The sequence below is a fragment of the Octodon degus genome, unplaced genomic scaffold (genome assembly GCF_000260255.1).
Source record: "Octodon degus isolate 3935 unplaced genomic scaffold, OctDeg1.0 scaffold00074, whole genome shotgun sequence".
Taxonomy (NCBI): domain Eukaryota; kingdom Metazoa; phylum Chordata; class Mammalia; order Rodentia; family Octodontidae; genus Octodon; species Octodon degus.
This window is the reverse complement of record NW_004524650.1, coordinates 7,884,363-7,910,392: the sequence shown is the minus strand read 5'-3', so window position 1 is coordinate 7,910,392 and position 26,030 is coordinate 7,884,363. Positions and strand designations below refer to the sequence as shown.

The window sequence follows — 26,030 nt, the reverse complement described above, 5'->3', positions numbered from 1 at the left end:
TTCTGCTGGATGGTTAAGACCAAGGTAAAGCAGGACCTATGCAACAAGAGTTGTAGCTTTTGGGTCTGATAAGGTCAGTGAAATCCCCTCAGGATTTATGCTGAGATCCTGTACCTCAGATTGTAGAACCTTTGTCAGTGTCAGCCATGTGGATGAGTCACGGCCATTGCTTGGCCAATGACTAATAGCTCCTCTTAACAAGGGTTGCAGAGAGGTCTGGAATAAGTAGATAACATCTACAGACAATGAGATACTACTTTTATACCCATATCCAGTTGTCTGACCCCTTAGGTAAAGAATATGAAGATAGTTTTTGAATTAGTAAATCTTTGAAGAAAGAAGCTGCATATTTTGGCATTTAGAGGTTTTCAGTTTAAGTGTTGCCTTCCCCCCTGATCACCCTAATGCAAAGCTCATTGCTGAGCATTCCTGTGATTACTATAATCTCAGTGTTCAGTGTCAGTGGACACTCGAGTGGTTTAGTAAATACTTGAATAAAGCTTGCTGTATGGGGTGGGGTGGGAGGGAATCTACAGAAATATGTACAAAAAAGGGTTACTAAGGGCATAATAGGACTAAAACATATCATTAATAAAATTTCAAAACATGAAAGATAAAGATACTAAAAACTTTCTGACAGAAAAAAAGCAATCAAGAAGTAAAAACAGTAGAATGAGATTTTTTTTCTGTTTAACTTTTAAAATTCATTTTAATGAGAAAGATAAAATAGCAGTGAAACAGTTTCAAAACAGGTTAGTAGGATGGTTACAATAATTAATACATTGCATATTGTCTTCATAGTAGTTATTCAGAGGACAAGATGCAGACATGATATCTTGTCTAAACAATATTAGTACAAACTTATTCTCAATGAACTAAGAGAAAGTAGCTGTATGTCTATTCTAACTTGTGTATACATATGTGTATTTTTTTCCCCTCTTTTTCACAACAAAACAGTGTTGGTTACACTTTTCTAAAGTTGGTAACACATGACACTAGTTTGCCTAGGAACTGATAGCTAACCTTAATTTTTTAAAAAGCATAGCATTGTATGCTGAGTGTAACAAGAATACCATAATATAAGGAAAATTATCTCCAACATAAAAATTTTTGTGCAAGAAACTGTAAGTTACTGGTTGCTTTTTTTGTTTTTTTGTTTTGTGTCACTGGAAATTGAAGCCAGGCTCTAATGCATGCCAGACAAGCAGTCTGCCATTGAACTACATACTTGGCCAGCCAAATAGCTCAGTGGATTAAAGCACCTGCAAGCAGGTGCAGGTGCCGGCCCCAACCCTGGGGTGCGCTGAGATAGCAGTTGAGACTTGGCGTGATAGCACGCCTCTGTAATCCCAGCTCTTGGGAGGCTGTAAACAGGTGGATCACTATTGAGTCCAATCTGGTAGTGAGACTCTGAACACCCTGTGGACCCTTCCCTAAAATACCAAATTAAAAAAAAAAAAAAAAAAAAAGCAACTATGTCCTAAACACTTTCTTTTATCTTTTGGTTATACTTTTTTTTTTAAACCAGAAATTCAACTCTCAGCCTTACCCTTGCCAGGCAGGTACTATGCTGCTGAATTACACCCCCAATCCTCCTTCTTCTTTTTTTTTTTTTTTTTTTTTTTTTTTGTTTGGTGAAACCAAGGATTAAACTCAGGCCCTTGCACTTGCCAGGGAAGCGCTTATTCCACTGAGCCATCTTCCCAGCCTCCTCCAACCCTTCTTTTGGTAAAGGGTATTGCTGTGTTGTCCGGTCTGGCCTTGAACTCCTGGACCCAAGCAGTTTTCTTGGCTTTTCTGAGTAGCTGGAACTACAGTGTACACCTCTATGCCTGTATCAGTCAATTGTCAGAGTAGGATTGGATATTTTTAGATAAAGACTAAGAAAATTTACTTGCAAACATCCTTTTATTGTATGACACTGCTCCAGGAAAAGAGTATGTGGTATAGAAAGCAGACTAGTAAGAGGTGCTTTCCAGATAGCAAGGCCAAGGCCTGGAATGATCATTCCAGATTGGTACAGGAACATGGAGGGTTCTAGGAGCAAGAGTTACCTGTGTGTGTGAGATTTGAAATTATCCTTGCAATTTTGAAATCTGGAGGCAGCAAGAAGATGTTGTGAGCAATTCTAGGGAAAATTTAAATTGAATGGAAACTTTCACTACTGCTTTTATTTTTTTTTTGTGGAACCGGGGATTGAACTCAGGCCCTTGCACTTGCCAGGGAAGCGTTTATTCCACTGAGCCATCTCTCTGGCCCCTTTTACTGCTTAGTTTTACAGTGACTATATTAAAATTATATAGGTTTGATGAAGCAAAACTTGGATTTAATGAAAATAGCTTGATTAGATTTACTAAATATGAGGTAGGAAATGGGAGTTGGTATATGATGTGAATGATCTTTTATAGCAAGAAGTTAGGTTTGAAATTGATCATTATAAGCACGTTCATCATGAGAGAATTAGTAAAAAATATATCTTTTTTTTTTTTTTGGCGGAACCGGGGATTGAACTCACGCCCTTGCGCTTGCCAGGGAAGCGCATATTCCACTGAGCCATCTCCCTGGCCCTAGTAAAAAATATATATGTACATATTTATACATATGTATGTATGTGTGTGTATGTATATATGGCATCTTGATTTTACTTTTCCGATTTGGATATGACTATATCTTAATCTGTTTCTGTACTACTTGATTAAAAATTCTATATTACTCTATTGTTTCTCAAAGAAATACAGTTTTTATTAGCACTCAAACTCACGACCTTGCACTTGCCAGGCAGGTGCTGTGCTGCTGAACTATATCCCCAGACCAGAAATAAGTGGGTTTGTTTGTTTGTTTTTGTGTAGGGTCTTACTACGCAACTTGGACTGTTAGTGATCCTCTGTCTCCCTACTGCTGGGATTATAGGCATTTGCCACCATACCTGGGCTCTATTGCCAGCTCGGCAAGCCTGGTGGCAGGGCCTGTGCAGCATGCGGTGCCAGGGATCGAACCCTGGCCCCTGTGCTTACCTAAGCAAGCTCTCAGCCTGCTGAGCTATACCACCGGCCCTCAGAAATAGTTTTTAAGCTGCATACTTTATGCTTTTTATCCTCTAGGTTGAACCCTGATTCTTTAGACTTTTAAGGATTCCTCAAATTGGAAGGCATCTGGTATTAGGCCTCAGTTTACTCTCAGAAACAATTTATTCTCCTTAGCTTTGGTGCTATGCCATACTTCATTGCCTGTTGCTTTCTTGAACCTGGATTTTACTTTGGCCCTGTTTGGCCTCTGAATTTGACCAAATCTGAACAAAAGATTCCCTCTGAAGTGGTACCTTCATTAGGTTGCATTATATTCTCCACATGGCTTAAGCCATGTGTAGTATTAACTGCTTGTCCCAGGGAATGGAAAAAATTGTGGGGAAGATGGCAGCTTTGTGCTGTTGAAGGTATGAAACCTATGGCATTTAGAATAGCAGAACAGGTTTGTTTTTCTTCTCTCTGTTAGCAGTACTTCTTTCTCACCCCTATAATTACAAATGATTTAGCTTTGTGGATTTGCTAAGTCAAGGACAGTGCTCTAGTTGGGAGTATGAAGTAGGACTAGATTTTTTCTTTCTTTTCTTCCTTAGCTGCAAAGTGGTACTTCGTGGGCTAACGAGTAGTGGCAAGGGTACTGGAGAAATGGTGTGGTGGATCTGTCATGGCTGATTTGGGTTACCAGCGAAGAGGAGGGAAATCGCAGCAGCACAGTAGAGGGATGAAAGTTCCTACTGGGGAGGTGAGTTCTGTGTTGTGGTATGGCATTTGGCCCTTAGAAGGTTGCTTTGCACAAAATTACCGGTTACTACTGGTATCTTACTGATTATTTATTGTATTCCTGCTGCTTTCTGGGCACCTTGCTAGGTACCGGGGAAGTTGCTGTAAATAAGAAAGGACAGTCTTCCTCTTGTAAGAGTATGGACTATATAGAGGGCAGAGAAAATATAATGACAGGTAGGCCAATGGAATACACAGACGGAAGTTTAATGCTGTAGGTGCTGGAGCATGCCAAGAGAGCAGCTAACCTGAACTTCGTGGGTGTGCTTAAATCAGGAAAGTAGCCTTTAAGAAGGCCTAGCTGTACTTTTCCTTCCCTAATATTGGGCTCTTAGGATAGAATCTTGACTTAGATTATTCATCATAGTATCCCTAGAGCCTAGCATAGGCACTTTTTAAAAAAACCTCAGTTTTATTGAGATACAATTGATGTCATAGTACAATTCATCCACTTTTTTTTTTTTTTTTTTTTCCCGTTCACTCATTTAAAGGGTGTAATTAAGGGCCAGATAGCTCAGTGGATTAAAGTGCCTGCAGCAGGTGCAGGGGCCAGGGGTTTGATCCCCGGGCCTGCCGTGCTGGCCCTGTCCCCAGGGTGCACTGAAATGGCAATTGAGACTGGGCATGGTGGCATGTGCCCAGCTCTTGGGAGGCTATGTACAGGTGGATCACTAGAGTCCGATCTAGTAGTGAGACCCTGAACACCTTGTGGACCCTTCCCTAAAATTTAAAAAAAAAAAAAAGTGTAATTCATTGGCTTTTAGTATATTCCCCAAATTGTGCCACTGTCACCACAATTAAACTTGTAAAAAATGTTACCAATTTTTTATTAGAGGTTCTTTTTTTTTTTTTTTGGACTGGAAGTCAAACTCAGGACCTTGCACTTGCCAGACTTGTGCCACTGAGCTATATCCCCAGCCCAACTGTTGGCCCCAGTTATTATTAGTATGTTTTTGTTACGCATAGTAAATACATTCATCATGAGAGAATTAGTAAGTATATACATACATACACATACATGTGTGTGTATGTTTGTATGACATCCTGATCCTTTTACTTTTCCAATTCTTTTAACTGTTAATTCTCAACTCTTTGATTCATTGACCTTTTGTATTGTTTTGTTTTGTCTGGTCATAATTCATTAATTTCCTTTCTGTTATTCTGCCACCTGTATTGTTTTATCAGAAATTGATGAATTGGGGCCAGGGAGATGGCTCAGTAGGATAAGCGCTTCCCTGGCAAGTGCAAGGGTCTGAGTTCAATCCCTGGTTCTGCAAAAAAAAAAAAAAAAAAAAAAAAAAAGAAATTGATGAATTGTCCAGATCATGTTAATATTGGAAGAAGTCTACTAATGTATTACGTCATTACAAATCCATGGTCAGGTTATATCCAGTTTTCCCAGTCCCTAGTTGAATCCTCATTCATATTTATCAATCATTGAAATGCTCACTGAATATATTTAAAATACATCTTTTTATGTGGATTTCTTTAAAGATACATGTTATGTAGGCTTGTTTTCAGTTTGCATGAATGATTTTTTTGTGCTTTTGTTTTTGCTTTTTGGTGCTGGGGATTGAACCCAGGTTCTTGTGCACGATAAATACATGTTCTACCACTGAACTATATCTTTGATCCTACTTTTGTTGCCCTCATTGTGCTTACAGAATATTTCCACTATGTTACATGTATACTCCACCTTTTGAAGATTCATATTTTACTTTCTTGTCTGATCCATCTGGCACTCACTCTGTATTTAGAGTTAGGAATATGATCGTTCCTCTAGTGAAGCTGAATTTATTAAATATTTACACTGAAATAATTTTTTCTGTACTGACTTTATAATTTATTAATTTAATGTATACTTTTTTTTTAATGTATGTGATATAGGGTCTCATCATGCAACTTGGACTTGTAGTGATTCTCCTGTTTTCAGCCTCTGCAGGGCTGGGATTACAGGCATGCAAACTTGGCCTGCTCAGTGCAGCCAGGCGCTGGGCTGGTGTGGAAGGTATCGGGGTAGTAAATCTGTTTTTGAGATACTCAGTTATATTAGTGGCATTGTTTGTTCCATATCCATTCGGAAGCTTTTCTCTGTGGAGTATGTTTTCTTGGTTGTCAAGCCTTTCCTTGTTTTTCGTGTTGAAAGTTGACATTCTGTAGGCATTATGGTGCAGGCTTGTAATCCCAGTTGTTTTGCAGGCTGAATGGGAGGATAAGACTAGTTTAGGCCATTAGTAATATTTTGTCTCAAAAAACCAAACAAACAAACCCCGAAAAACTGGGAGAGGAAGCTTGGGATATAACTTGGTGGCAAAAGTTGACTAACCTGGTATTCTTGGACCTTAGCTTTTCATGTTAGTTTTATAATATATTTGTTTTCCTAAAGTATCCTGCTGAAATTTGAATTAGAATATCACCAAGTCTCAATAAAATTATGGAAAAAAAACCAACACAAGCCTAAAAACAAAAAGAAACCAAATAAACTTCCAGATCATCTCTTCTGTAAAAAAAAAAAAGAATATCACTAAGTCTGTTCACTAAAAGGATATCTTCTGAACGTAATGAGATTTGGCTTGTGTTTAGTTTGAAATTCTGGTTGGGAGAAGTGGTCATTTGAGGAGGTGAGGGTATTCTAAACATTCTTAACATTCTTTAAAAAGAAAAGGTAGGACCTAAAAGTTTCGGTACAGAGTCTCCCTATACAGCTCCAACTCTTAGCCTCCCTCGCACTATGGTGCCCGGGATCGGAACCCCTATCCCTGCGCTTGCCTAAGCAGGCAACTTAGTTTGCTGAGCTGTCTCGATGGCCTAGGGCCAAAAAGTTCAAAATGAATATTGAGATCAGGGAATTCTTTTATATAGTATAATAACAGGGAAATAAAAAGTCTTATGGGGCAGCTCCCATATTTGTAATTTTTTAAATAAATTTAAATTTAAAATTTTCTGTAGTTCTAGTCAGAGAGACAGCCTAAATCTGAGAAAAAATGAAATTCAGGATACAGCCTTGTGTCCTGTACAAGGTATATTAACAACCAATCAAAATGTGTTTGTCCTGGTACTTTACAGGTTATGAGCTGTACTTGCAGTGTACACTTAAAAGTTTGTTTATACTATGAAAGTCCTTGAAATTTATGAATTCCTTTTTTTTTTTTTTATTTTTAGGGAAGGGTCTACAGGGTGTTTAAAGTCTCATTACTAGATTGGACTCATAGTGATCTGCCTATTCACAGCCCCCCAAGAGCTGGGATTATAGGTGCGCACCACCACATCCAGTCTCGAAACCTATGAAAAGATTAACATTTCAGGACTGGGGAGATAGCTCAGCTCATTGGTCTCAGCGCCAGCCTGGCAAGCACAAGGACTTGGGTTTGTTCCCCATTTTGCATGCCGTGCCAGTCACTGAAACCAGGTGTGGGTAATCCCAGTGCCCTGGAAGCTGAGGCAGGAGGTGCGCCATGCAAGTTGCATAGTGAGATCCTGTACTAAAAAATAAAAAGAATTTTAAAAAATGAAAAAAAATTTCAGTCAAAATGGGCAAAGAACATCAGTTAGTTTCTAGAAGATAAAATTGTTATAGCAGTTTGATAATAGAAATTATGTGTGTATGTATTGTCCAATAGAAAAAGGATGATAGGGCTAGAGATACTAGTTGAGTCATACAGCACCTGACTAGTGAGCACAAGGTTGTGAGTTTGGTTCCCGGTACCAATTTAAAAAAAAAAAATTACTGTGTGCATGTGTGTGCCCTCAAGTGCCACCTTGCCAGTGTCAGAATGTTGATTGGTACGTTTTGGGAGTATAATTTGATAATATCTGTGACATTAAAAATAATTAGAGGTGGGGCTGGTGAGATGGCTCAGTGGTCTGGAGCATCTACTTAGAACAAGCTCAGCAAAGCACAGGGACCGCGGTTCAATTCCCCAGCACCACATGCCAACCAGCCCCGCCCCCTGGTGGGCTGAGCTGGACACACACACACACATACACACACACACATACACACAGATAAATAAATAAAAAATTTTAAAAAAATAAATAAAAATAATTAGAGGCTACATAAATCTAAGAAGTACTTGATGGTTTATTATACTTGTTATTGGTCTTTCATATACTGTATTATAATGAAAATGAAAAAATGTACATATTCCTTGCTACAGAACTTTATATTGTAGTTGGAAATATCAAAGAATGACTATATTATTGCTTGTGGTATTAAAACAGTGGGAACATTCATAATATTCCTCAACTAAGTAATTGTTAGTGGTTTAGCTGGTAGTGAAAAGAATTGGTGGGGCCAGTAGCCTTATGCTATTGAGCTGTATCTCTGGCTCTTGCATGTTTTTAGTGAGACAGTAGTCTCACTGTATTGTCTGTGCTGGCCTCAAACTTGTGATCTTCTAGCCTTCATCTCCCAAGTAGCTGTGAATACAGGCTTGTACCACACTATTCTGGGCCTGAAAGATTTTTATAGCTTTTAAACTCGTGAGTTACATTGCCCAAGATATGTTATGTAATCACAGTATATGTTGAATGTTTAAACTTTTAAAAATTTATGACAGTTAAAAACATAGTGTTGAGGGCCAGCCAAATAGTTCAGTGGATTAAAGCACCTGCAAGCAGGTGCAGGGGGGCCTGCTGTGCCGGCCCCGCCCCTTGTGGAGCCCTGTGGTCTGTGATGGCAATTGAGACTGGGTGTGCTGGCACAGGCCTGTAATCCCAACACTTGGGAGGCTGTAAACAGGAGAATCACTGTGAGTCCGATCTAGTAGTGAGACCATGAATACCCTGTAGATCATTCCCTAAAATACAAAGAAAAAAACTCCCAAGACATAGTGCTGTTAATCTTGCTTGCTTTGAACACTTAGTCTGCTGTTCTTGCCACTTTCTCAAGTAGTACTGGAATTCTTTTGTGTCTACAAGACTGTGATAAATATGGTGATATTGCTACTGTGTGCCATCCAGTGAAAAGATAGCCTTATAAAAACACTACAGTGTGTTCTTATCTGTTCCCTGTTTGTGGCACTGTCTTTTGCTTATTCCTCAAGGTGAAAATGACCATGAAAGGACTTTCACAACTACTTCAAAAAGTGGCAAGAATGATGGGATAAGTATGTTTGGAGGGAGGGGAATATTTTGAGCTGGATTAATAGCAGTGTGTGATATTTTTGACAAAAAGTAAAGATTCGTTATATTTTGATCATACCTGGTATATTTTGTGAGAAAAGTTATAGGTAATAATATATAATGTTGTTCTTTTGGTGAAAAGAATTATATTTATCTATCTATACATATAACGTGTGCATAAAAAAACCAGGATTTAAACAGATTTTATGTGGCAAGGACGTTTATGCTTTTACCTATGTGTTTCTGTGTTACTTTACTGTGAGCATATTTACCTTTATATCCCTGGCCTTGCAACTCAAAAGGTAGTAATAAATTTTAAAATTAGTAAAGATCACATTCTAGAAAGGAGGGAAGTAACCAGTAATACGGGAAAATTAAAAGATTTAATAATTGGGGGTGTGTACGAAGGTATTTATCTTAGAAAGGTTTGAATTATGGTTTGGGTCATTACCTTTTTCTTGTTTCATTTTCTGTAAGATTTCTTTGAGTAGAAAAATTTTAAAAGATGATAATTTTGTAAATGATTTGTTAATGTTATATGATAATTTTTATGTTTGTTTCGGTAGAAAATTGGTATGTATCTGCCTTAGATGTGAATCAGAGTGTTTATTTAGAGAAATGAGATTATTTGTGCATATAGTTCTTGTGAAATAAAAAAATTACAGATTTTTCTTGAGTAGAACTTTATATAATCTTTCTTTTTGAAAAAGCTCTATGTATCTGTCTGTCTGTCTATTTGGTGCAGGACCTTGCTATGCAGCTTGGACTCATAGTGATCCTCCTGTCTCAGCCTCCCCAGCGCTGGGATTAGAGGTGTGCGCCACCACGTCTGGTTTTGGGGCCGACTTGGTGCAGGGGCAGCGTGGCATGGCATGTGGTACTAGGGATCGAACCTAGGTCCTTGTATTTAACCACTCAGGCACCTAGATCTCTGAGCTCTCTCCCTGGCCTTATAAATTTATCTTAAACTAGTATACTTTCATGTACCATATCCTATGTAAAGCATTGTGTTTTAGTTGTTACAGACGTCTGTTTTTACTGAAGGTTAGGGTTAAGTGGGTTGCTGTGAACTGAAAAGTAGTGAAGATTATAGAATTAGAGACAAGTTTTATAACTTTTCTGCAGAGGTTTGGCCATGAATGATGGGAAAGAAAGAGGAGAAAATGTTGGGAAGAGAGCATAAAGTATCAAGAGAATTTTATTCTCCTGCTTGCCCATATTTTTGCAAGATTTTCAGCACAGTTGAGTGCCATAGTTGAAGGTATCAGAAAAAAGATATATTAAGTACTAGTTCTGGTTCGATATTGTCTGACCTTTGTCAAGTTATTTTGTTTTTGCAGGTTGTAGTTTCTGCATATAAAAGGATAACTGTAAAATTTTTATCTCCAAAAATATCTCCTCCATAGCACTACTGGCCCAAAAAATGATGTATGAATGAATATGCAAATGCTTAATGTAGTGACAGGCTTATAATAATCTTAACTCTCCCAGAGGTTTGGCTGTGAATAGGAATAAAAGGCATAAGGAATTAAGGATTTTATTGAGTCAGATCCCCCATCCCCAACACAAGCAGGGTAGTGGTCGCAAACCTATGACACATGCAGTGGGCTGTTTGTATGATGGGAAGTTCTAATGAAGCAGTTAGAGCTCTTAATGTTACTGTCACTGCACTAGGGGATGGAAAAATAAAAATGCTTCACATGATATTAGGACAAATATTATGCAATGTCAGTAGTACTGTGGAGAGTAAGACAGGAATATGAAGACAACAAAAACCCAGATCTTGTTATGAAAAAGGGATACATTTGATGAAGCAGTAGCAGAGCATGAGAAACTGGGAATATTAACTTTTTTAATTTTTATGTATTTGGTACAGGTCTCATCATGCAGCTCAGACTTGTAGTGATCTTCCTGTTTTTAGCCTCCCCAGTGCTGGGATTATAGGCGTGCACTGTTACTATTGGTCTGGAATATTGGCATTTTTTTTTGGTATATATTTTGCTCCAGAATTGGAAGATTCCTAGGTCCTAGCACAATGCCCCTGGCACCTGTTGTTGTCACTTCTCACTTGAATTAATGTTGCTGTTGAGGCATAGTTAATTATTTTAATTGAAGGGATACAAAAATCTCTATAATCATTTTTTACAAAGCATTTTAAAAAGTTACTTGTCAGTAGAGTCATTTTCATACTGTGATTTAAAGATAAATTGTTTCAAAGTCTAGAAAAAGGTTCTTAGCCTGGCCTTGAATCATCCCTGATGATAAAATTGTGATTCATCTTTCATTTTTAAAATTCTCTAGCATTCATCCTGTCAATCAACTCTTGTAATCATAGTACTAAAGTACCCTTTTTTCACAGTTGACTGTAACAGTAATAAAGAGCAATATACATATTCCTTTTACTTAGAACAGGAGTTCTCAGAGTCTGATTAGTGGACCCCCTGTGGACTTAAGTAAGATTAAAAAATAGTAAGTTGCTTTGTTTTGTTTGCTTGTTTTTTGAGATTGCTATGTTGTTCAGTCTTTAACTCTTGCCTCAAACCATCATCTTGCCTCAGCCTCATGGAATAAGACTACAGCATATCCAGGAGGATTTTGTTTTGTTTTTCTTTTTTGTCTTGTTGACATTTGTATAGCTGTTGCAAAGACAGGTCTAGGTAAAATTGCTTAGTGCTTCAGCATCAATCAAGGCAGTGGCATCAGAATATCCTATAATGAGGTGTAATTGAACTGTTTGTTTAATATCTTTAAAAAATTAGAAAATTATAATAAAAGGTACATTGCCATTATTTACCCTCAGAACAGTCTCTCTTCAGATACACTTATAATTTTTGCCAATCTGAAGCAGTTCTCAAAATCTTTTGTCTGTCTTTACAAGGTAGATTAAAAAATATGGTGAGTGCTGCTGCTAAGTGCTGCCCATTGGAAAGATAGACACATAGAAACATTACAGTATGTCTTCACAGACCTTATTCACAGATTCTGGCACTGTTCAACTGCTGGCTCCTCTCCACAGTCAAATGGCCATGAAAAGTAAACCTTTTGAATCTATTAAGGACATTTAGGTAGTGATAATAGCACAACTAAAGACACTTATGAAAGAGGACTCTGGAAAGTGACAAGAATGATGAGATAAGTGTGTTTGAAGTAATGGCAAGATTTTTGAGGACACATTAATGGCATTGTATCTTTTATTTATGATAAATAAAATTTAAGCTGGACATGGTGGTGCATGCCTATAATGCGAGCACTTGGGAGGCTAAGATAGGTGGATTGCCATGAGTTCGAGGTCAACCTGTGATACAAAGTAATTTTAAGGCCAGCCTGAACTGTATAGGGAAACCCTATACAAAAAGACTAACCTCCCACCCCTGCACTTTTAAATCATACCATTCTTCATTGTCACATTACTCTCATAGTAGAAAATATAAAATAAACACAACAAAATGTTTCATAAATTAAGAGAAAAATACAATCAATTTAAAAAGACAAATCAAATTATTATCTGTTCCTTTCCATAGACCAGCAGAAATACGAAGTACAGTTTTTGAAACCATCCAGCTTACATACATAGATAAATCTCTTTCCATCACTCTCTCCTGTCCTTCTCCTCAACTCAGTAACTTTACTTTTTGAATAAGTTCATTTTTTGTTTCCAGTATCTATTGTACCCTTTAGATTCCATTTTTCTCCTTCAGATTCTCACAGTAAGGAGACAATATGATGTTGGCACATGTGGGTTCTGAGTTATTTCACTTAAGAATATGTTCTGTTAGTTGCATCCACTTACTGACAGAAGACTCAAATTTATCCTGTTTTATAGCTGAATAATACTCTGTTGTTTCAAAATACCACATCTTCTTTATCCATTCTTCAGTTGATGGGCATCTGGGTTTCCAGGATTTAGTTATGACAGATTGTGCTGCTATAAACATGGGTGCACATATATCGCTGTGGTACGAAGTTTTCAGTTCTGGAAAAATGCCCAGCATGGGAATGATTCTTGATGAAATAGTAAAATTATTAAATGTGGACCTGAATTGAGACTTTTAGTATGTGTGATGAAATAGGAAGTATGGGTAAGATATTTGCATCGTTGATAGAATTACCAGCTTAATTAGCACCTTTTCATGGAATACTATTTTTACTTGAAACAGTGAATCCTTTATGCATATTGCAGATTCTTTTCTTGATTTGACAGATTTTTATATTTTATTTAAGCATCTTAGGTTTTCATTCCAGTGGGTTTGAGTTAAGATCTTGTGTCATTTTTTTGATGTAGTTTTGTCCTTACCCATCTCCTTTATTCTGTTCTCGTTAAACTACATTTCTATGTTGTAGGTGTAATAGTACCATTATATACTTTGTATATTTGCTTTTGAGGAAATGTATACTCATACTTCTTTATAATTAGTTACCTTTAATGCTTGTGTGTGTTTGTGTATGGACATTTGAATTTCCCTCTCCATTTGGTTACTTTCAACCTCAAGAATTTTAAAAAAATTCTTGTAATAAAACTAAATTCCTGTAATGCCAGAAACTTGGGAATCTGTGACAGGAGCATCCCAAGTTCAAGGCCAGCCTGGGCAATTTAGGATGACTTGTTCTCCAAAAAGAGAGGATAGGTTGGGCTGGAGATGTAGCTCAGTTTTAGTACTTACAGTGCAGCTTCTGATTAAGAAGTATAGTTTCTTATTTTCTTTTTTTGAGAATATTTCAGTTTTGAAAGGTAGTTTTGCCAGCTATAAGGTTTTTGGTTGGTAGGTTTTTCTTTTTACATTTTGGCTATATTCTACTGTTTCCTTCCTGTATTGTTTCTTTTTTATTTTTATGTATTTAGTACAGGGTCTACAGAGTGTCATCATACAGATCGGACTCATAGTGATCCTTCTGTTTTTAGCTTCCCAAGCACTGGGATTACAGGTGTATGCCACCACACCCAATCTCAGTCAGTCGCTGTCTCAGGTTGCTGTGGGAATGGGGCCAGCAAGGCATGCCTGTCTGGTCCCTGGCCTGCTGGCACTTTAAGCCGCTGAGCTATCTGGCTGGTCCCCTGCATTGTTTCTGATGACTGTTCCTGATGACTGTTCTGATCTGTTTTTTTTTTTTTTTTTTTTTTTGGCAGAACCAGGGACTGAACTCAGGCCCGTGAGCTTGCCAGGCAAGCGCTTATTCTACTGAGCCATCTCCCCAGCCCCAAGCAGTCATCTGTTGATCTTAAAATTTCCTTATAAATAATTTTTCTCTTGATGCTTTTTACGATTTTTTGTCTTGCGATATTTTTACTAGTGTAATTTAGTGTAGATCTCTTTGTATTTTACATGAAGTTTGTTGTACTTATATAGATGAATGTTTTCAGTAACTTAGGGAAGGCCTTTGTTATTTCTTTGGGTAGCTCTAATACATATTTCTTTAAATGCTAACTTTCTCCTCCTGTGAAACACTGCCTTTATGTTATGCTGTTTATGAAATGATAATACATGAGCCATAATTTTGCAGTGTATCATTTGAGGTCCCCCCTCCCCCCCTTTGAAAGTGAATGCTTGGGCCAGGAAGCTAGCTTGGTGGCATAAGAGCCTGCCTGGCAAGTGGAATGTCCTGAATTTGTTTCCCAGTTGACCCTCCTCCCCCCAAAAACCAAAAAATACATGCTCTTACAATGCACTTTTTTCCCCCCCTGGTATCAGGGATTGAACTCAGGACCCTGCGCTTGTCAGACAGGTGCTTATTCTACTGAGCTTTCTCCCCAGCTCTCAATGCATTTTTATTTGAATATGTATTGTGAAATTGGTGGGTCTTGAGTTTTTTAAACTCTCAGTCTGCATATTTGAAGAATTGTGGTATTCATCCCAAGAAAAGGGGCTAATGTTCAATAGTGATTTAATGTGGAGGAGCCATGATTGCTGTTATAATGAATGAAAATACTTCTAACCACTCCTCTTGCCCAATGTGTCTTCACTACATATGGTATAGTCAAGAGATGAAAGATGAATTCACTTTTACTTTTTACCTAAGCCCAGTCATGAGATTCAAGTTATAATGGAAGCTGACCTATTTCAACTTATAAATGCTGTTTGATGACAGCTGCCGAATACATTATGTTGGCATGGTTGCTTAGGGTAGGCAATGGATAAATAATGAGAATTGCTATAATTTTATGTAATGTTATTTGAGGTACTTGCCTTATTTCCCACAATTTAACGTTTTCACAACCTAACTTTTTTGAATATGTTAAAATGAAACTTACTGATATAAACACTTAGTAACTCTTATATTTGGGCTTCTATTCCCTAAACAGAGACTCTACAGGGGCAGGTAATTCACTGGTCCACAAGCGGTCTCCTTTACGTCGAAACCAAAAGACCCCAACGTCCTTGACCAAGCTGTCTTTACAGGATGGACAAAAAGCCAAAAAGCCAGCATGTAAATTTGAAGAGGGTCAGGATGTCCTAGCTAGATGGTCAGATGGCTTGTTTTATCTTGGAACTATCAAAAAGGCAAGTTATTTTAATAAAATGTATTTTTATAATTTTTTTGTATTAACATTTTTAAATCTTTAATTTCATATTTAAAATTTCAGGAGATCACCATAAAATATTCATTTTTATTGCAGATAAACATATTAAAACAGAGCTGCTTCATCATATTTGAAGACAGTTCTAAATCCTGGGTTCTCTGGAAGGACATTCAAACAGGCAGGTGCTACTATCTCTATTGAACATGATTTATGTGAAATTTGATTTTCTTCAACTTGACATTTTCTGATACTGTCCTTTGAATAGATTGCATTGTAATAACTTAGTCACATTTGAGAATAGTTGAAAAAATCACACTGCATACAAAATTATTCCTTTTTTATTTTGTAAACATGAATCTGTTATGGAACTGAGACATGTGTTTCTGTTTCTTTTCATTTACTGTGTGTCCTTTTTGAGATTTTAAAATCTTCTGTAAGATCCTGTAAGTTTAATACAGGTTTGTTTGTTCTGTTCCTTTCTCATTCCTTCTTTTCCTTTCCTCTTTTCTTTTGAAAGTAGCAGAAAAAAACCTATATATAAAGTTAGAAAGTTGTGAAAGTGAGGAGTCCTATATAAGAAGTGCTTTGGGGCTGGGGAGATGGCTCAGTGGAATAAGTGCTTCCCTGGCAAGTGCAAGGGCCTGAGTTCAATCCCCAGTTCTGCCAAAAAAAAAAAAAAAAGTGCTTCATGTAGCGTATCAGATGAGTCATTACAGATGCATATATGTAAATTTTATTTTATCTAGTAAGATACTTTAAGGTTCACATAAAGGAAAATAAAACCATGTTAGTCAAAAAGCATGGCAGCATCATAAGATACGTATTATGTTACATTCATTACATACATATATTTAGAAGAGTTTGTAACACTTAATGCTGTTGTTGTGAAATGATACACAGTATTTCTACATTATCATTGGTGCTATAAAGTTCTATTTGGGTTATTACTTTTGTAGTTGCATTAAGTGCTTGAAAATGTTTATACTCTTTAATATTTCTAATAAACCTACTTCTAGTAGTTTATTCATAAATAATATTTTAAAGCTACATGAGCAAGGTTTTTACCATAGAGGTGTATCTTAACAGAAAAATTGATATTTCTAAGATGAAAAAGGCTAAGACTTTAAACACACAAATGGGATTTGTAGTAAGGGTGACTAGAGGTCCACTAAACTATACAGGAAGATTCTTGTAAACTTGATGGCTAAAACAGATGTGCTTGGACTTCACAGGTAAATATAATTCTCAGGTTTCTCAGAACTGTTTCTTGATGTGAATACGTAATTGTTTGTGGAATCAGTATCCCTTTCTTTTTTTTTTTGAACGGCCTTTCTCCTCATTGATCTACATGGTTCAGGGGGAGACACTCATCCCAGGCTAGGCAGCTATTCTGTTTCCATAGAATTACAGATTCAGACTTACAGGTCTCAGGTTCAGTCTGGTTATTCTAAGTAGAACCATAAATCCAAAAGCTGAGACAGGCCTCATCCTAACCAGTGTAGTAGGAACTAAAAATAATAGAAGAGGGTTAATACTTTTTTTGAGACTCAAGCAAAAATACAAATGACAGATAAAACAATGATTAGTAACCTATGTACCCCAAAATAGAGGTGTAATGAAGTAAATTTGGTTCTTTCCACTAGATGGAATATTATGCAGCTATTAGAAGTTAAAATTTTGAAAACTGTGAAATACTTTTGATAGAAGAAATATTACATAGTGTTGATGAAAGGAAGCATCTCGTGGTGGAGAGAACATGGATTCTGGCACATCTGGGTTTGAATTTTAACCTTGGTATCTTCTAATGGAGGGTCCTTTGATTAGTTACTTTATCTATCTGGGCCTCTGTTGTTCTCTGTGGTTGTTATTTATCTAATACATTGTAGAATTAAACAGAATGTGTCGAGAGCCTAACAATGCTTGGCCCATGGCATAAAATTGTAAATATTTATTAGTGTATGTGAAGTGTATGTTACTGTTTTGACTGTACTAAAATAGGAAGAAAATACCGAAAATAAAAGTTGTATTAGACTAGGTGATAGAATCCTAGTCCTGTTTTTTTTTTTTTTTTTTTTTTGTTTGCATAAGAATGATTTCCTGTAAAAATATAATAAATAGAACCCTCAATTTTGGTTGCAGTACAATTCTTTTAGGGTATATGTACACTGTATTTCTAGATTTCAGAGATTAAATAATAATAGATGACCAGACTCCTGTGAATTAGTAAATAAATTGCAGTTAGATTAAGTGATCATTTATATATCTTGCTCTTTTCCTTTAGTCTTATATTAAACATGCAGTATGAATGAGAGCATGCGTATGTGTAGCTGTGTATTATGCAGGGTAGCTCTAGTTTTTACAAAAACTTTCTTTATTCCCCAGTGTTCTACGTCATAAGAAATAGAGATGCTGCCTGAGTGCAATTTAAATTATGCTTGATGCAAAAACAGATTAAACTATGAGTTTAAGTCAGGTATTTTAAGTTGAAGATTTGAATAGAGGGAGGAGAGAGAGAGAGAGATAACATTTTGTGCACATTGCTTTGCCTTTTGAAACATTATGATCTAGTTGACAAAACACTATAGGTATAGGCTATCCATTGAGTCATAAAAGTGGTTTTGTTGTACGGAATTACATATGACTTTTTTAATGTGTGTTTTAAATATTTCAGGAGCCACTGGAAGTGGGGAAATGGTCTGTACAATATGTCAAGAAGAGTATTCAGAAGCTCCCAATGAAATGGTTATATGTGATAAATGTGGACAAGGTAAACACTGAATTTTTTTTTTTTTTTAATTTTTGAAAAAGTTTGTTATATAGTGAATTGACCCTGTTGAAATTAATGACTAAAAATAATTTGCTTTGGTAATTTTAAATTTGTATTGAGAGTTTTTTCATCAATTGTAAATATTTAATGAAGGAAACTAGTTTTAGCATGCTGTCTTGAAATTATGTTTTGCAATATTTATTAATAAAATACAGTTTGCTTTTTTTGTATTAAGGGTATCATCAGTTGTGTCATACACCTCACATTGATTCCAGTGTAATTGATTCAGATGAAAAATGGCTCTGTCGACAGTGTGTTTTTGCAACAACAACAAAGGTAAGTGTTCTAGGGTAAAGCCCTAAGTAGAGTTTGAAAGGCACTGTCCATTTAATGATTTTGTACATTGACAGTTTATTTGAGTGAAATAAACGTTCTGTACTGATTAGAAAAAAATTGCTGTTTATTATTTGAGTAATGATGCTTAAGTGACTTGTAGTTATTCTTACCCTTAACCATTGCATGGGAATTTGGGCAATAATATGAAAGAAGACAACAAAATACAGATTTTTAGATAGTTTGTGATGTGATGGAAATTCAGGAATTTTTTTTCAGAAGTGTCAGAGACCTTTTCAAGTTATAGAATTGTATTTAAAATTTTATCTATCACTTTTAAAATAATTTTTCTCTTCAATATAGAGGGGTGGTGCACTTAAGAAAGGACCAAATGCCAAAGCATTGCAAGTCATGAAGCAGACATTACCTTATAGTGTGGCAGATCTTGAATGGGATGCAGGTCATAAAACCAATGTCCAGCAGTGTTACTGCTATTGTGGAGGCCCTGGAGAGTAAGTATAGCTATTTAATGCTATTTAAGTAATTTTTGCTTTTCCTACTGATCATTCATAGGACTGATAGTTAACAAATACATAAAGGTATCAGAAGAGTAAGGTAGAAAATAGAACATTTCACACAGAAATATTTATGTTTTCCTTATATTCATGTTAAAAATGTTTACAAGATTGGTTACCTTCTAGAAATTTAAGTTGTAAATATTTGTGTATCTTATAAAATAGTTTTATAGATGGGAAACATTTACTACAGATGTTCTGTTGCATATCATGTTGAATTTGATAAACTATTTGGAAATCGGTACATTTAATATTGCTATTTGATAAGAACAGATACTACACTTAATCTTAGCCAAAAGCCCGAGAAGCAATAATAATATTGCTATTTGAATGAAAGAGTGTCATACAGATTTTGGTTAAACTACAGAATCAAGGTAGGTCTTTTTCATAGACTGTTTAGAGAGTATAACTTAACTGTTCTCCCTTATGTATTCCATTGCTTGTGAGTATGTATAGTTTTTCAGTGAAACTGTTAAACAACTTTTCTAAGTTTTTAACTGGAAAACAAAACAAAACAAAACAAAACACTAAAGACCTAAAGACCAAACAAATGCTAAAAGGGTAGCACCTCGGATTGATATTCTAAATAGGTATCAATCACCTAGAAATTCCCAAGTGAGTCACTAGCCCAATCCCCAACAGAAAGAGACCCTGTCCTGCATTCCAACCTCCAACAGGGAGAGACCCTGCCCCATATTCATGCCTGCTTACTATGTGACTAGCTTTCCCATTTGATACTGGATTTAATCAGTTTTACCTGAGCAGTGGTGCTTGTAATCCCATTGGTTGACCATAGTTTTGTCCTACCTCCTGCCCACCTAAGCGAGTTCCCATTCTCTCTACCTTAGCCCCACATGATTTTACACTATAAAAGTCCCTGGAAGAGACAGCTTCCTGGGTAACTACCCGCTCAGGCCCCCCTCCTGTCCCTCTCTTGGACAGGAGCTTTCTTTCTCTCAATATATTCTGCTCATAATAATAATAATAATAAAAAAAAACCAAACAAACAAAAAAAACCATCCAGGTATTAGAGATCTGTACTAGGAATCATATATCTACATGATGCTTGGTAATCACAAAAATTTTGACTAGGATATGTAAACTTTAATCAGGACATTTGAAATTTGTTGTGTACACAGGTGAGTGCTAGAGTACACGCATATTGCGTGTATCTTGTTTTTTCGTTAGTGCTCCCCAGAGCTGTTGGTTCCCTTCCCATTTGCAAAAAATCTACTGTCTATTCTTATTTTCTTTTGCTCTTTGTTCATATTGAAGGGTTCTAATAAACTTATTCAGTATATATAACATTTTTTTAACCATTGGATCATATCTTTGTGTTTAACCCTACTTAAATTTTAAAAATATTTTTAAAGAGAATAAAAGAATAGTAAAAAAAAAAAAACCCATTAAAAATGATATAGAATTTCATTTAATAAAATTGCAGGAATTAAACAGTGGTTATTATATCGCATATTGTCTTCAAATTAGTTGCTTAGATTACTACAGATAAGCATGCAAAATTGGTCAAAAAATTATAAAAAAGTAAAGAGGAAAAAAATTAAGTCCTATTTAAATTATTGATTGCTTGTGTTTTATGAGGCTCTATACTTGAGATAGGGCTGCTCTGTAGGAGAATACTGGAACATACATTGTTTGATGGTGAAAACGTGTATATAAATGAGTTTTTAGTTCCTCATTCTAACTTATCTTGGATATTATGAAATGTCAACATCTTTTAGCTGTTCTTTTGGTCACTTGCAAATTAAATAATACTCTTCAGTTTTAAAAAAGTCACTTATTTATAAAGAGAATGAAAAAGAACTTTTTAAAGGGGATGGAGGAGAAGGGAAAAAAGCACGCACTAATTCCTCACAATGAATAATCATTATGTGCTGCAAAGGTACTAATAAAAAAATATATCTTATTAGGTAGAATTTTTGAAAAGATACTATAAAAAGGCTCAGAAATCCCTCAATCCCAGTTTTAACGCATTCAAAGTATGTAAAAGCCATTATAAACATGAGAGATTTTCATTTTTTAAAAACTATGAGGCGAGGAACTGTGTCTGATACTGTTAATGTTACAGCTTCAGCATGTCACCGAATACTTGGAAATAAGTATTCAAAGTCATCTGATAAATGATTGTCTGTATCTACTAGAGTGCTTTTTGATCATGTGGAAATATTTAGCCTAAAATGATAAATAATACATTGTTAAAACAAATAAAGGTTTTGCTGCCTTTGCCTATATATGATTGCAATTAAATTAATGTGTCGGAAGAAAAGATAATATTTGAAAATAATGCCTTTTTTTTTGCAAACCATGTCAAAGCTATGTACTAATTGGGAGATGTCTTTGATGAAGGTTTAGTTTCAGCAGCCTGAGCTGTCTGGAACAGATCTGTGAACCTGTATAATGAAACAACTAAGTCTGCCACAAAGCAAGATTTTTATACTTGATAGTCTCAGATTAAATTTCTAAGTATGTTAACCAAGATTATAAATTATAATACTTTTTATTAAATTAGCAACAGAGTAAAGATAAAATTAAATGTTCATAATGGGAAAGTTGCCTAAGCTATGTTGTATTTGCAGCAAACAGTAACCTTTCTGAGTCTTCTAAAGTGTAGAAAATTGACTTGAAAAAAATTCCAGGTTTAGAGCAGGGTATGGTGCTGGGCACCCCTATCCCTAGCTCCTTAGGTGGCTGAGATCGGAAGATAGTTTTAGTTCAGTGCCAGCCGGGGCAACACTGAGACATCATCTCACAAGGGGGATAGAGGAGAAGAGAGCTGGGTATTGGGATAACTTGGTCTGGTGTACACTTGGCATGTGCAGGGTCCTTGATGTGATCTCCAGCACTACCAAGGGGAAGAAGTAAATTGTAGTCTTGTGTGCTGAGAGAGATTCTTTACTAGTGTAGGAGCCAGGAATTGTTGATTAGAAATGGGTGTATAATTCAAGAGCTTATAAATTCCTATGAATAAAGAGGACATTTGAAATGGCCAGTATTGGAAACGTTTTTGGGAAAGAAAAAGTCAACACTAAGTATATTACAAATGTAATACTTTAATGAGAACTATATTCAGAGTTATTCTACTTTGTTGTTTAAAAAGCCATTCTAAATCATTAGAAGTAGTGTTTTAATCTTAACCTCTTTTTTGTAGCTGGTATTTAAAGATGCTACAGTGCTGCAAATGTAAGCAGTGGTTTCATGAAGCTTGTGTGCAATGCCTTCAGAAGCCAATGCTATTTGGAGATAGGTAAGAGAGTATTTGAACTTTACTGATTTTCTTTTTTTTTTTTTTTTTTTGGTGACTTTTAAATTGTGATCATTTGCAGTTTCAGATTTGTAAAAATAGTTTTAACAGTGATTTATAAAGGGGTCATTTCAGAGGAGAAATACTGAATGATATATTTAAAAACACATAATTTTTGCCCTTTTTGTACTATTCCAGAAAGTTTTCCCCTACTTCCCAGAAGCTGTTTTGTCAGTGATTACAGTTACTACTGTTGCCTCACAGTGGTGTAAACTATTTTTTTTTAATTTAAGGTATTATTTTATTATTTTATGATTTAGTTAGATGAATAATGCCATTTCATGTGATATTAGCACAAATAAAATTATCTCTTGGGAACACATTGCAAGACATAAGTGAACTTATTATAGAGTACTACTGGGGAATTTTTTAAAAAAACAGTGGTTAGATGCCACGAAGTAGGTGGCAATGCCTTAACTGTATGTGTGTTGTCAGGCCCGAGGGCCTCGTCCATCATTGTAAAGGGGAGTGCTAACCTTTTCTCCTTTCATACAACACTGTTTTCTTTGGCACTTCCCTTTAAAGAATTTTAGAAGAATTGTATAAGGAATGACCATCAAATACAATGAATGCTCTTTTTTCGAAAAGTAATTATTACAGCAAGTGGTACATTGCTATTACATCCTCTCAGAATCCTTCCCCTTGATTTGAACACCCTTCTTACCACTTTCTGAAGCAGTTCTGGAAGTTGTTGAAGTGTTATTTCCAAGGTGTGGTAAAATGTAGTGAATGTTGCTATCAAATGCCATTCCAGTGGAAAGGCAGGCTTGGGAAAACATTATAATGTATCCTCCTTCACTCATTGGATATGGCACTGTGTGGTTTATGGTGGTTTCACAAAGTCATAATGACTATGAAAGGCAAAGAGTTTGAACTGATTTAAAACATTGAGGTAGCCATGATATTGCTATGAAGGACACTTACTATTTTCCTTTCCTTTTTTTTTTTTTTTTTTGTTTTGCGGAACCGGGGATTGAACTCAGGCCCATGTGCTTGCCAGGGAAGCACTTACTCTACTGAGCCATCTCCCCAGCCCCTATTTTACTTTCTTGTTGCTGAAACAAAATACCACAAGTTTAAGGAGAAAAGATTTATTTTAGTTCACATTTTGTAGAGGTTGCAGGCAGCAGGGCAAAGGGGCATGACAGTTGGACATGGCAGAGAAGAAACAGTTCATTGGCAGGGTAGGCAGGAAACAGAAGATCTTATGGGTGTTTTTTGTTTTATTTTGTCCAGCCTACAAGCCTTTTGGGTGATGTCACCCATACCCAGAGTAGGCTTTCCCTCTTCAGTAAAGTCCATCTCCACCAGCCAGAGCTGTGTTGAACCAAAGAATGGACTGATCCAGTACTATATACCCATATTCCAGTCACTTCCAAAAGCTCCATCCATCAGGATGTGGGCTTTGGAGGGACATGTAAATATAAACCGTAGCACTCATAAAAAAGGAGTTTCAGAATGGCTTCATAAAGTGATAGGATGAGGGGGACTAATGGCATTGTGTCCCTTTTTTTCCCAAAATTTTATTAATAAACAGCAATGAGACAGTTTCAAATCAAATTGGAAGTACAGTTTCAACAAATAACACACTGCATATATTCTTCTTAGTGGTTAATTGCTGTACAAGATGCGGACTTGAGATCCTATTTACAAACACCATTAGAACAAATCATTCTATTCATTAAGAGAATGCAACTATATATCTATCCTAACCACTTGGAATACACAGATACAAAATGGACATTCATCTGTATACCCTATTTTTCTAAGTTCCGTTATTGAATATTATAGGTTTGTAAACTCAGCAAAATATTCTAAAAGAGTCCAGTAGCCCATAATAGCATTGGGTCTTCTGTTTAACTGGCAATGTCAGAAATTATTGACCTGAGTCCCCCACAGCTCAACTTAACAGCATGGCTTTACTTCCTATATTTTGTCTTCATACTTTTCTACTGGATGGTTAAGACCAAGGTAAAGCAGGACCTGTGCAATAAGAGTTGTAGCTTTTTGGTCTGAGAAGGTCAGTGAAATGCCCTCAGGATTTATCCTGAGATCCTGTACCTCAGATTGTAGAACCTTTGTCAGTGCAGCCATGTGGATGAGTCACGACCATTGCTTGGCCAATGTGCTCTCTGTGAAAGCCTGAGAGAGTGTTTTCTCCCCATGTGACTCTCCTTAGGCACACTCTACGTCATCGATCACTTTCCTCTTTGGCCCCATAATCTCCTTGATCAGAAAATTTGGGACACTACCGAGGTACATGACGTTACAGTACAAGTTCTCATATGTCCTGAGTCTTATGTGTCCCTTATTATAATAAATTTTAAAAATTTAGGCATGTACCATAATTTTAGATTAATTTACATTGAATTAGCAGAGACCACAGATCCTTTTTTAAAAAAACAATTTAGGTATAAAGAATTTCTAATCAGGTGTGGTAGTACATGCTACTCAGGTTTTGGCAGGAAGATTGTAGGTTCAAGGCTAGCCCGGGCAACTTAGTCAAGCCCTGTGTTAAAATAAAAAGGGTTGAGAATATATGGTTTAGGGGTAAATGAGGTGCATGTCATGCACAAGACCTTGGGTTTAATCCCCAGTAATGGAAAAAAAACATCTAAGATCAGTGTTTTCTATATTACGATTATCTGGAGTAGCAGTGGATGTTTGAAAGAAAAATTAAAGATGGAGCATACATTTGCCCTTAAAAATCCTGAGTTTAAATCTCAAGTATTACTATTCATTTTATGAGGGTTACCTTCTCTCCTTTGGACTTTTCTTACCAGCTTATAATGCAAATTGAATCAAACAGTGTATATGATGCAAGCGTCATAATTCTTTGCACGCAAACCATGAGTAAACTATGGATGCATGTATGTGTAGACTTATAGACTATTAGACTTACAATAGTTAAATATTGTCCTTATCCCCCCAACCCCAGATATCAACTGTTTATTTGTTGTTAGAAATTCCTAGGGCTGTCCAAGTAGCTCAGCAGATTAAACCACCTGCAAGCAGGCACAAGGGCCAGGAGTTCAATCCCTGGGCCTCCTGTGGTGGCCCTGCCCCCGGGGTGCACTGAGACAGCAGTTGAGACTGGGCATAGTGGCATGTGCCTGTAATCTCAGCTCTTGGGAGGCTGTAAACAGGCGAATCACTACGAGTCCAGTCTAGTAGTGAGACCCTAAACACTGTTGACCTTTCCCTAAAATTTAAAATAATTAAAAAAGTACACTGCATAAAGTGTCACAATTAATTTTTTTTTTTTTAATGTATTTAGTACAGTGTCTCAACTACACAGATGAGATTTGTAGTGATTCTCTTGTTTTCAGCTTCCCTGGTGCTGGGATTACAGGCCTTTGCCACCACGCGCAGTCTCAGTTGCTGGCTCAGCATGCCCTGGGGCCAAAGGCTCGCCAGGCATGGAACCCTGGATGTTGTGCCCTGCTTAAGCAGGTGCTTTAGTCTGTTGAGCTATCTGGCTAGCCATATAATTAAAATTATTTTACTTGGAGTATCAGTTCTTTTTTCTTTTTATTTATTTGAGAGAGAGAGAGAGAGAGAGAGAGAGAGAGAGAGAGAGAGAGAGAGAGAG

At 36.4% G+C, this 26,030-nt stretch overlaps 1 protein-coding gene, 1 non-coding gene and 1 pseudogene across 9 annotated transcripts in view; 1 reads left to right on the top strand and 2 right to left on the bottom strand.

The window, feature by feature from the left end:
* Window positions 1-26,030, top strand: part of Mtf2 (metal response element binding transcription factor 2) — a 79,710-nt gene that overhangs the window by 30,007 nt on the left and 23,673 nt on the right. For 3 of the 8 annotated variants that reach the window (XM_023720263.1, XM_023720262.1, XM_004635721.2), the window contains 6 exons: window positions 15,226-15,424; window positions 15,541-15,622; window positions 18,116-18,211; window positions 18,447-18,547; window positions 18,908-19,056; window positions 22,286-22,381. In XM_023720263.1, the coding sequence (XP_023576031.1) occupies window positions 15,226-15,424; window positions 15,541-15,622; window positions 18,116-18,211; window positions 18,447-18,547; window positions 18,908-19,056; window positions 22,286-22,381 (723 nt within the window). Of the gene's footprint in view, window positions 1-3,616; window positions 3,766-15,225; window positions 15,425-15,540; window positions 15,627-17,087; window positions 17,239-18,115; window positions 18,212-18,446; window positions 18,548-18,907; window positions 19,057-22,285; window positions 22,382-26,030 lie in introns of those variants that run through there. The other 5 variants (XM_004635726.3, XM_004635725.2, XM_023720267.1 and 2 more) reach the window with 5 other exon arrangements.
* LOC111817924 lies at window positions 19,311-19,431 on the bottom strand (annotated as a pseudogene).
* LOC111817936 lies at window positions 22,811-22,936 on the bottom strand. Its single transcript, XR_002822027.1, has one exon. It is a non-coding gene; the product is annotated as a U6atac minor spliceosomal RNA (small nuclear RNA).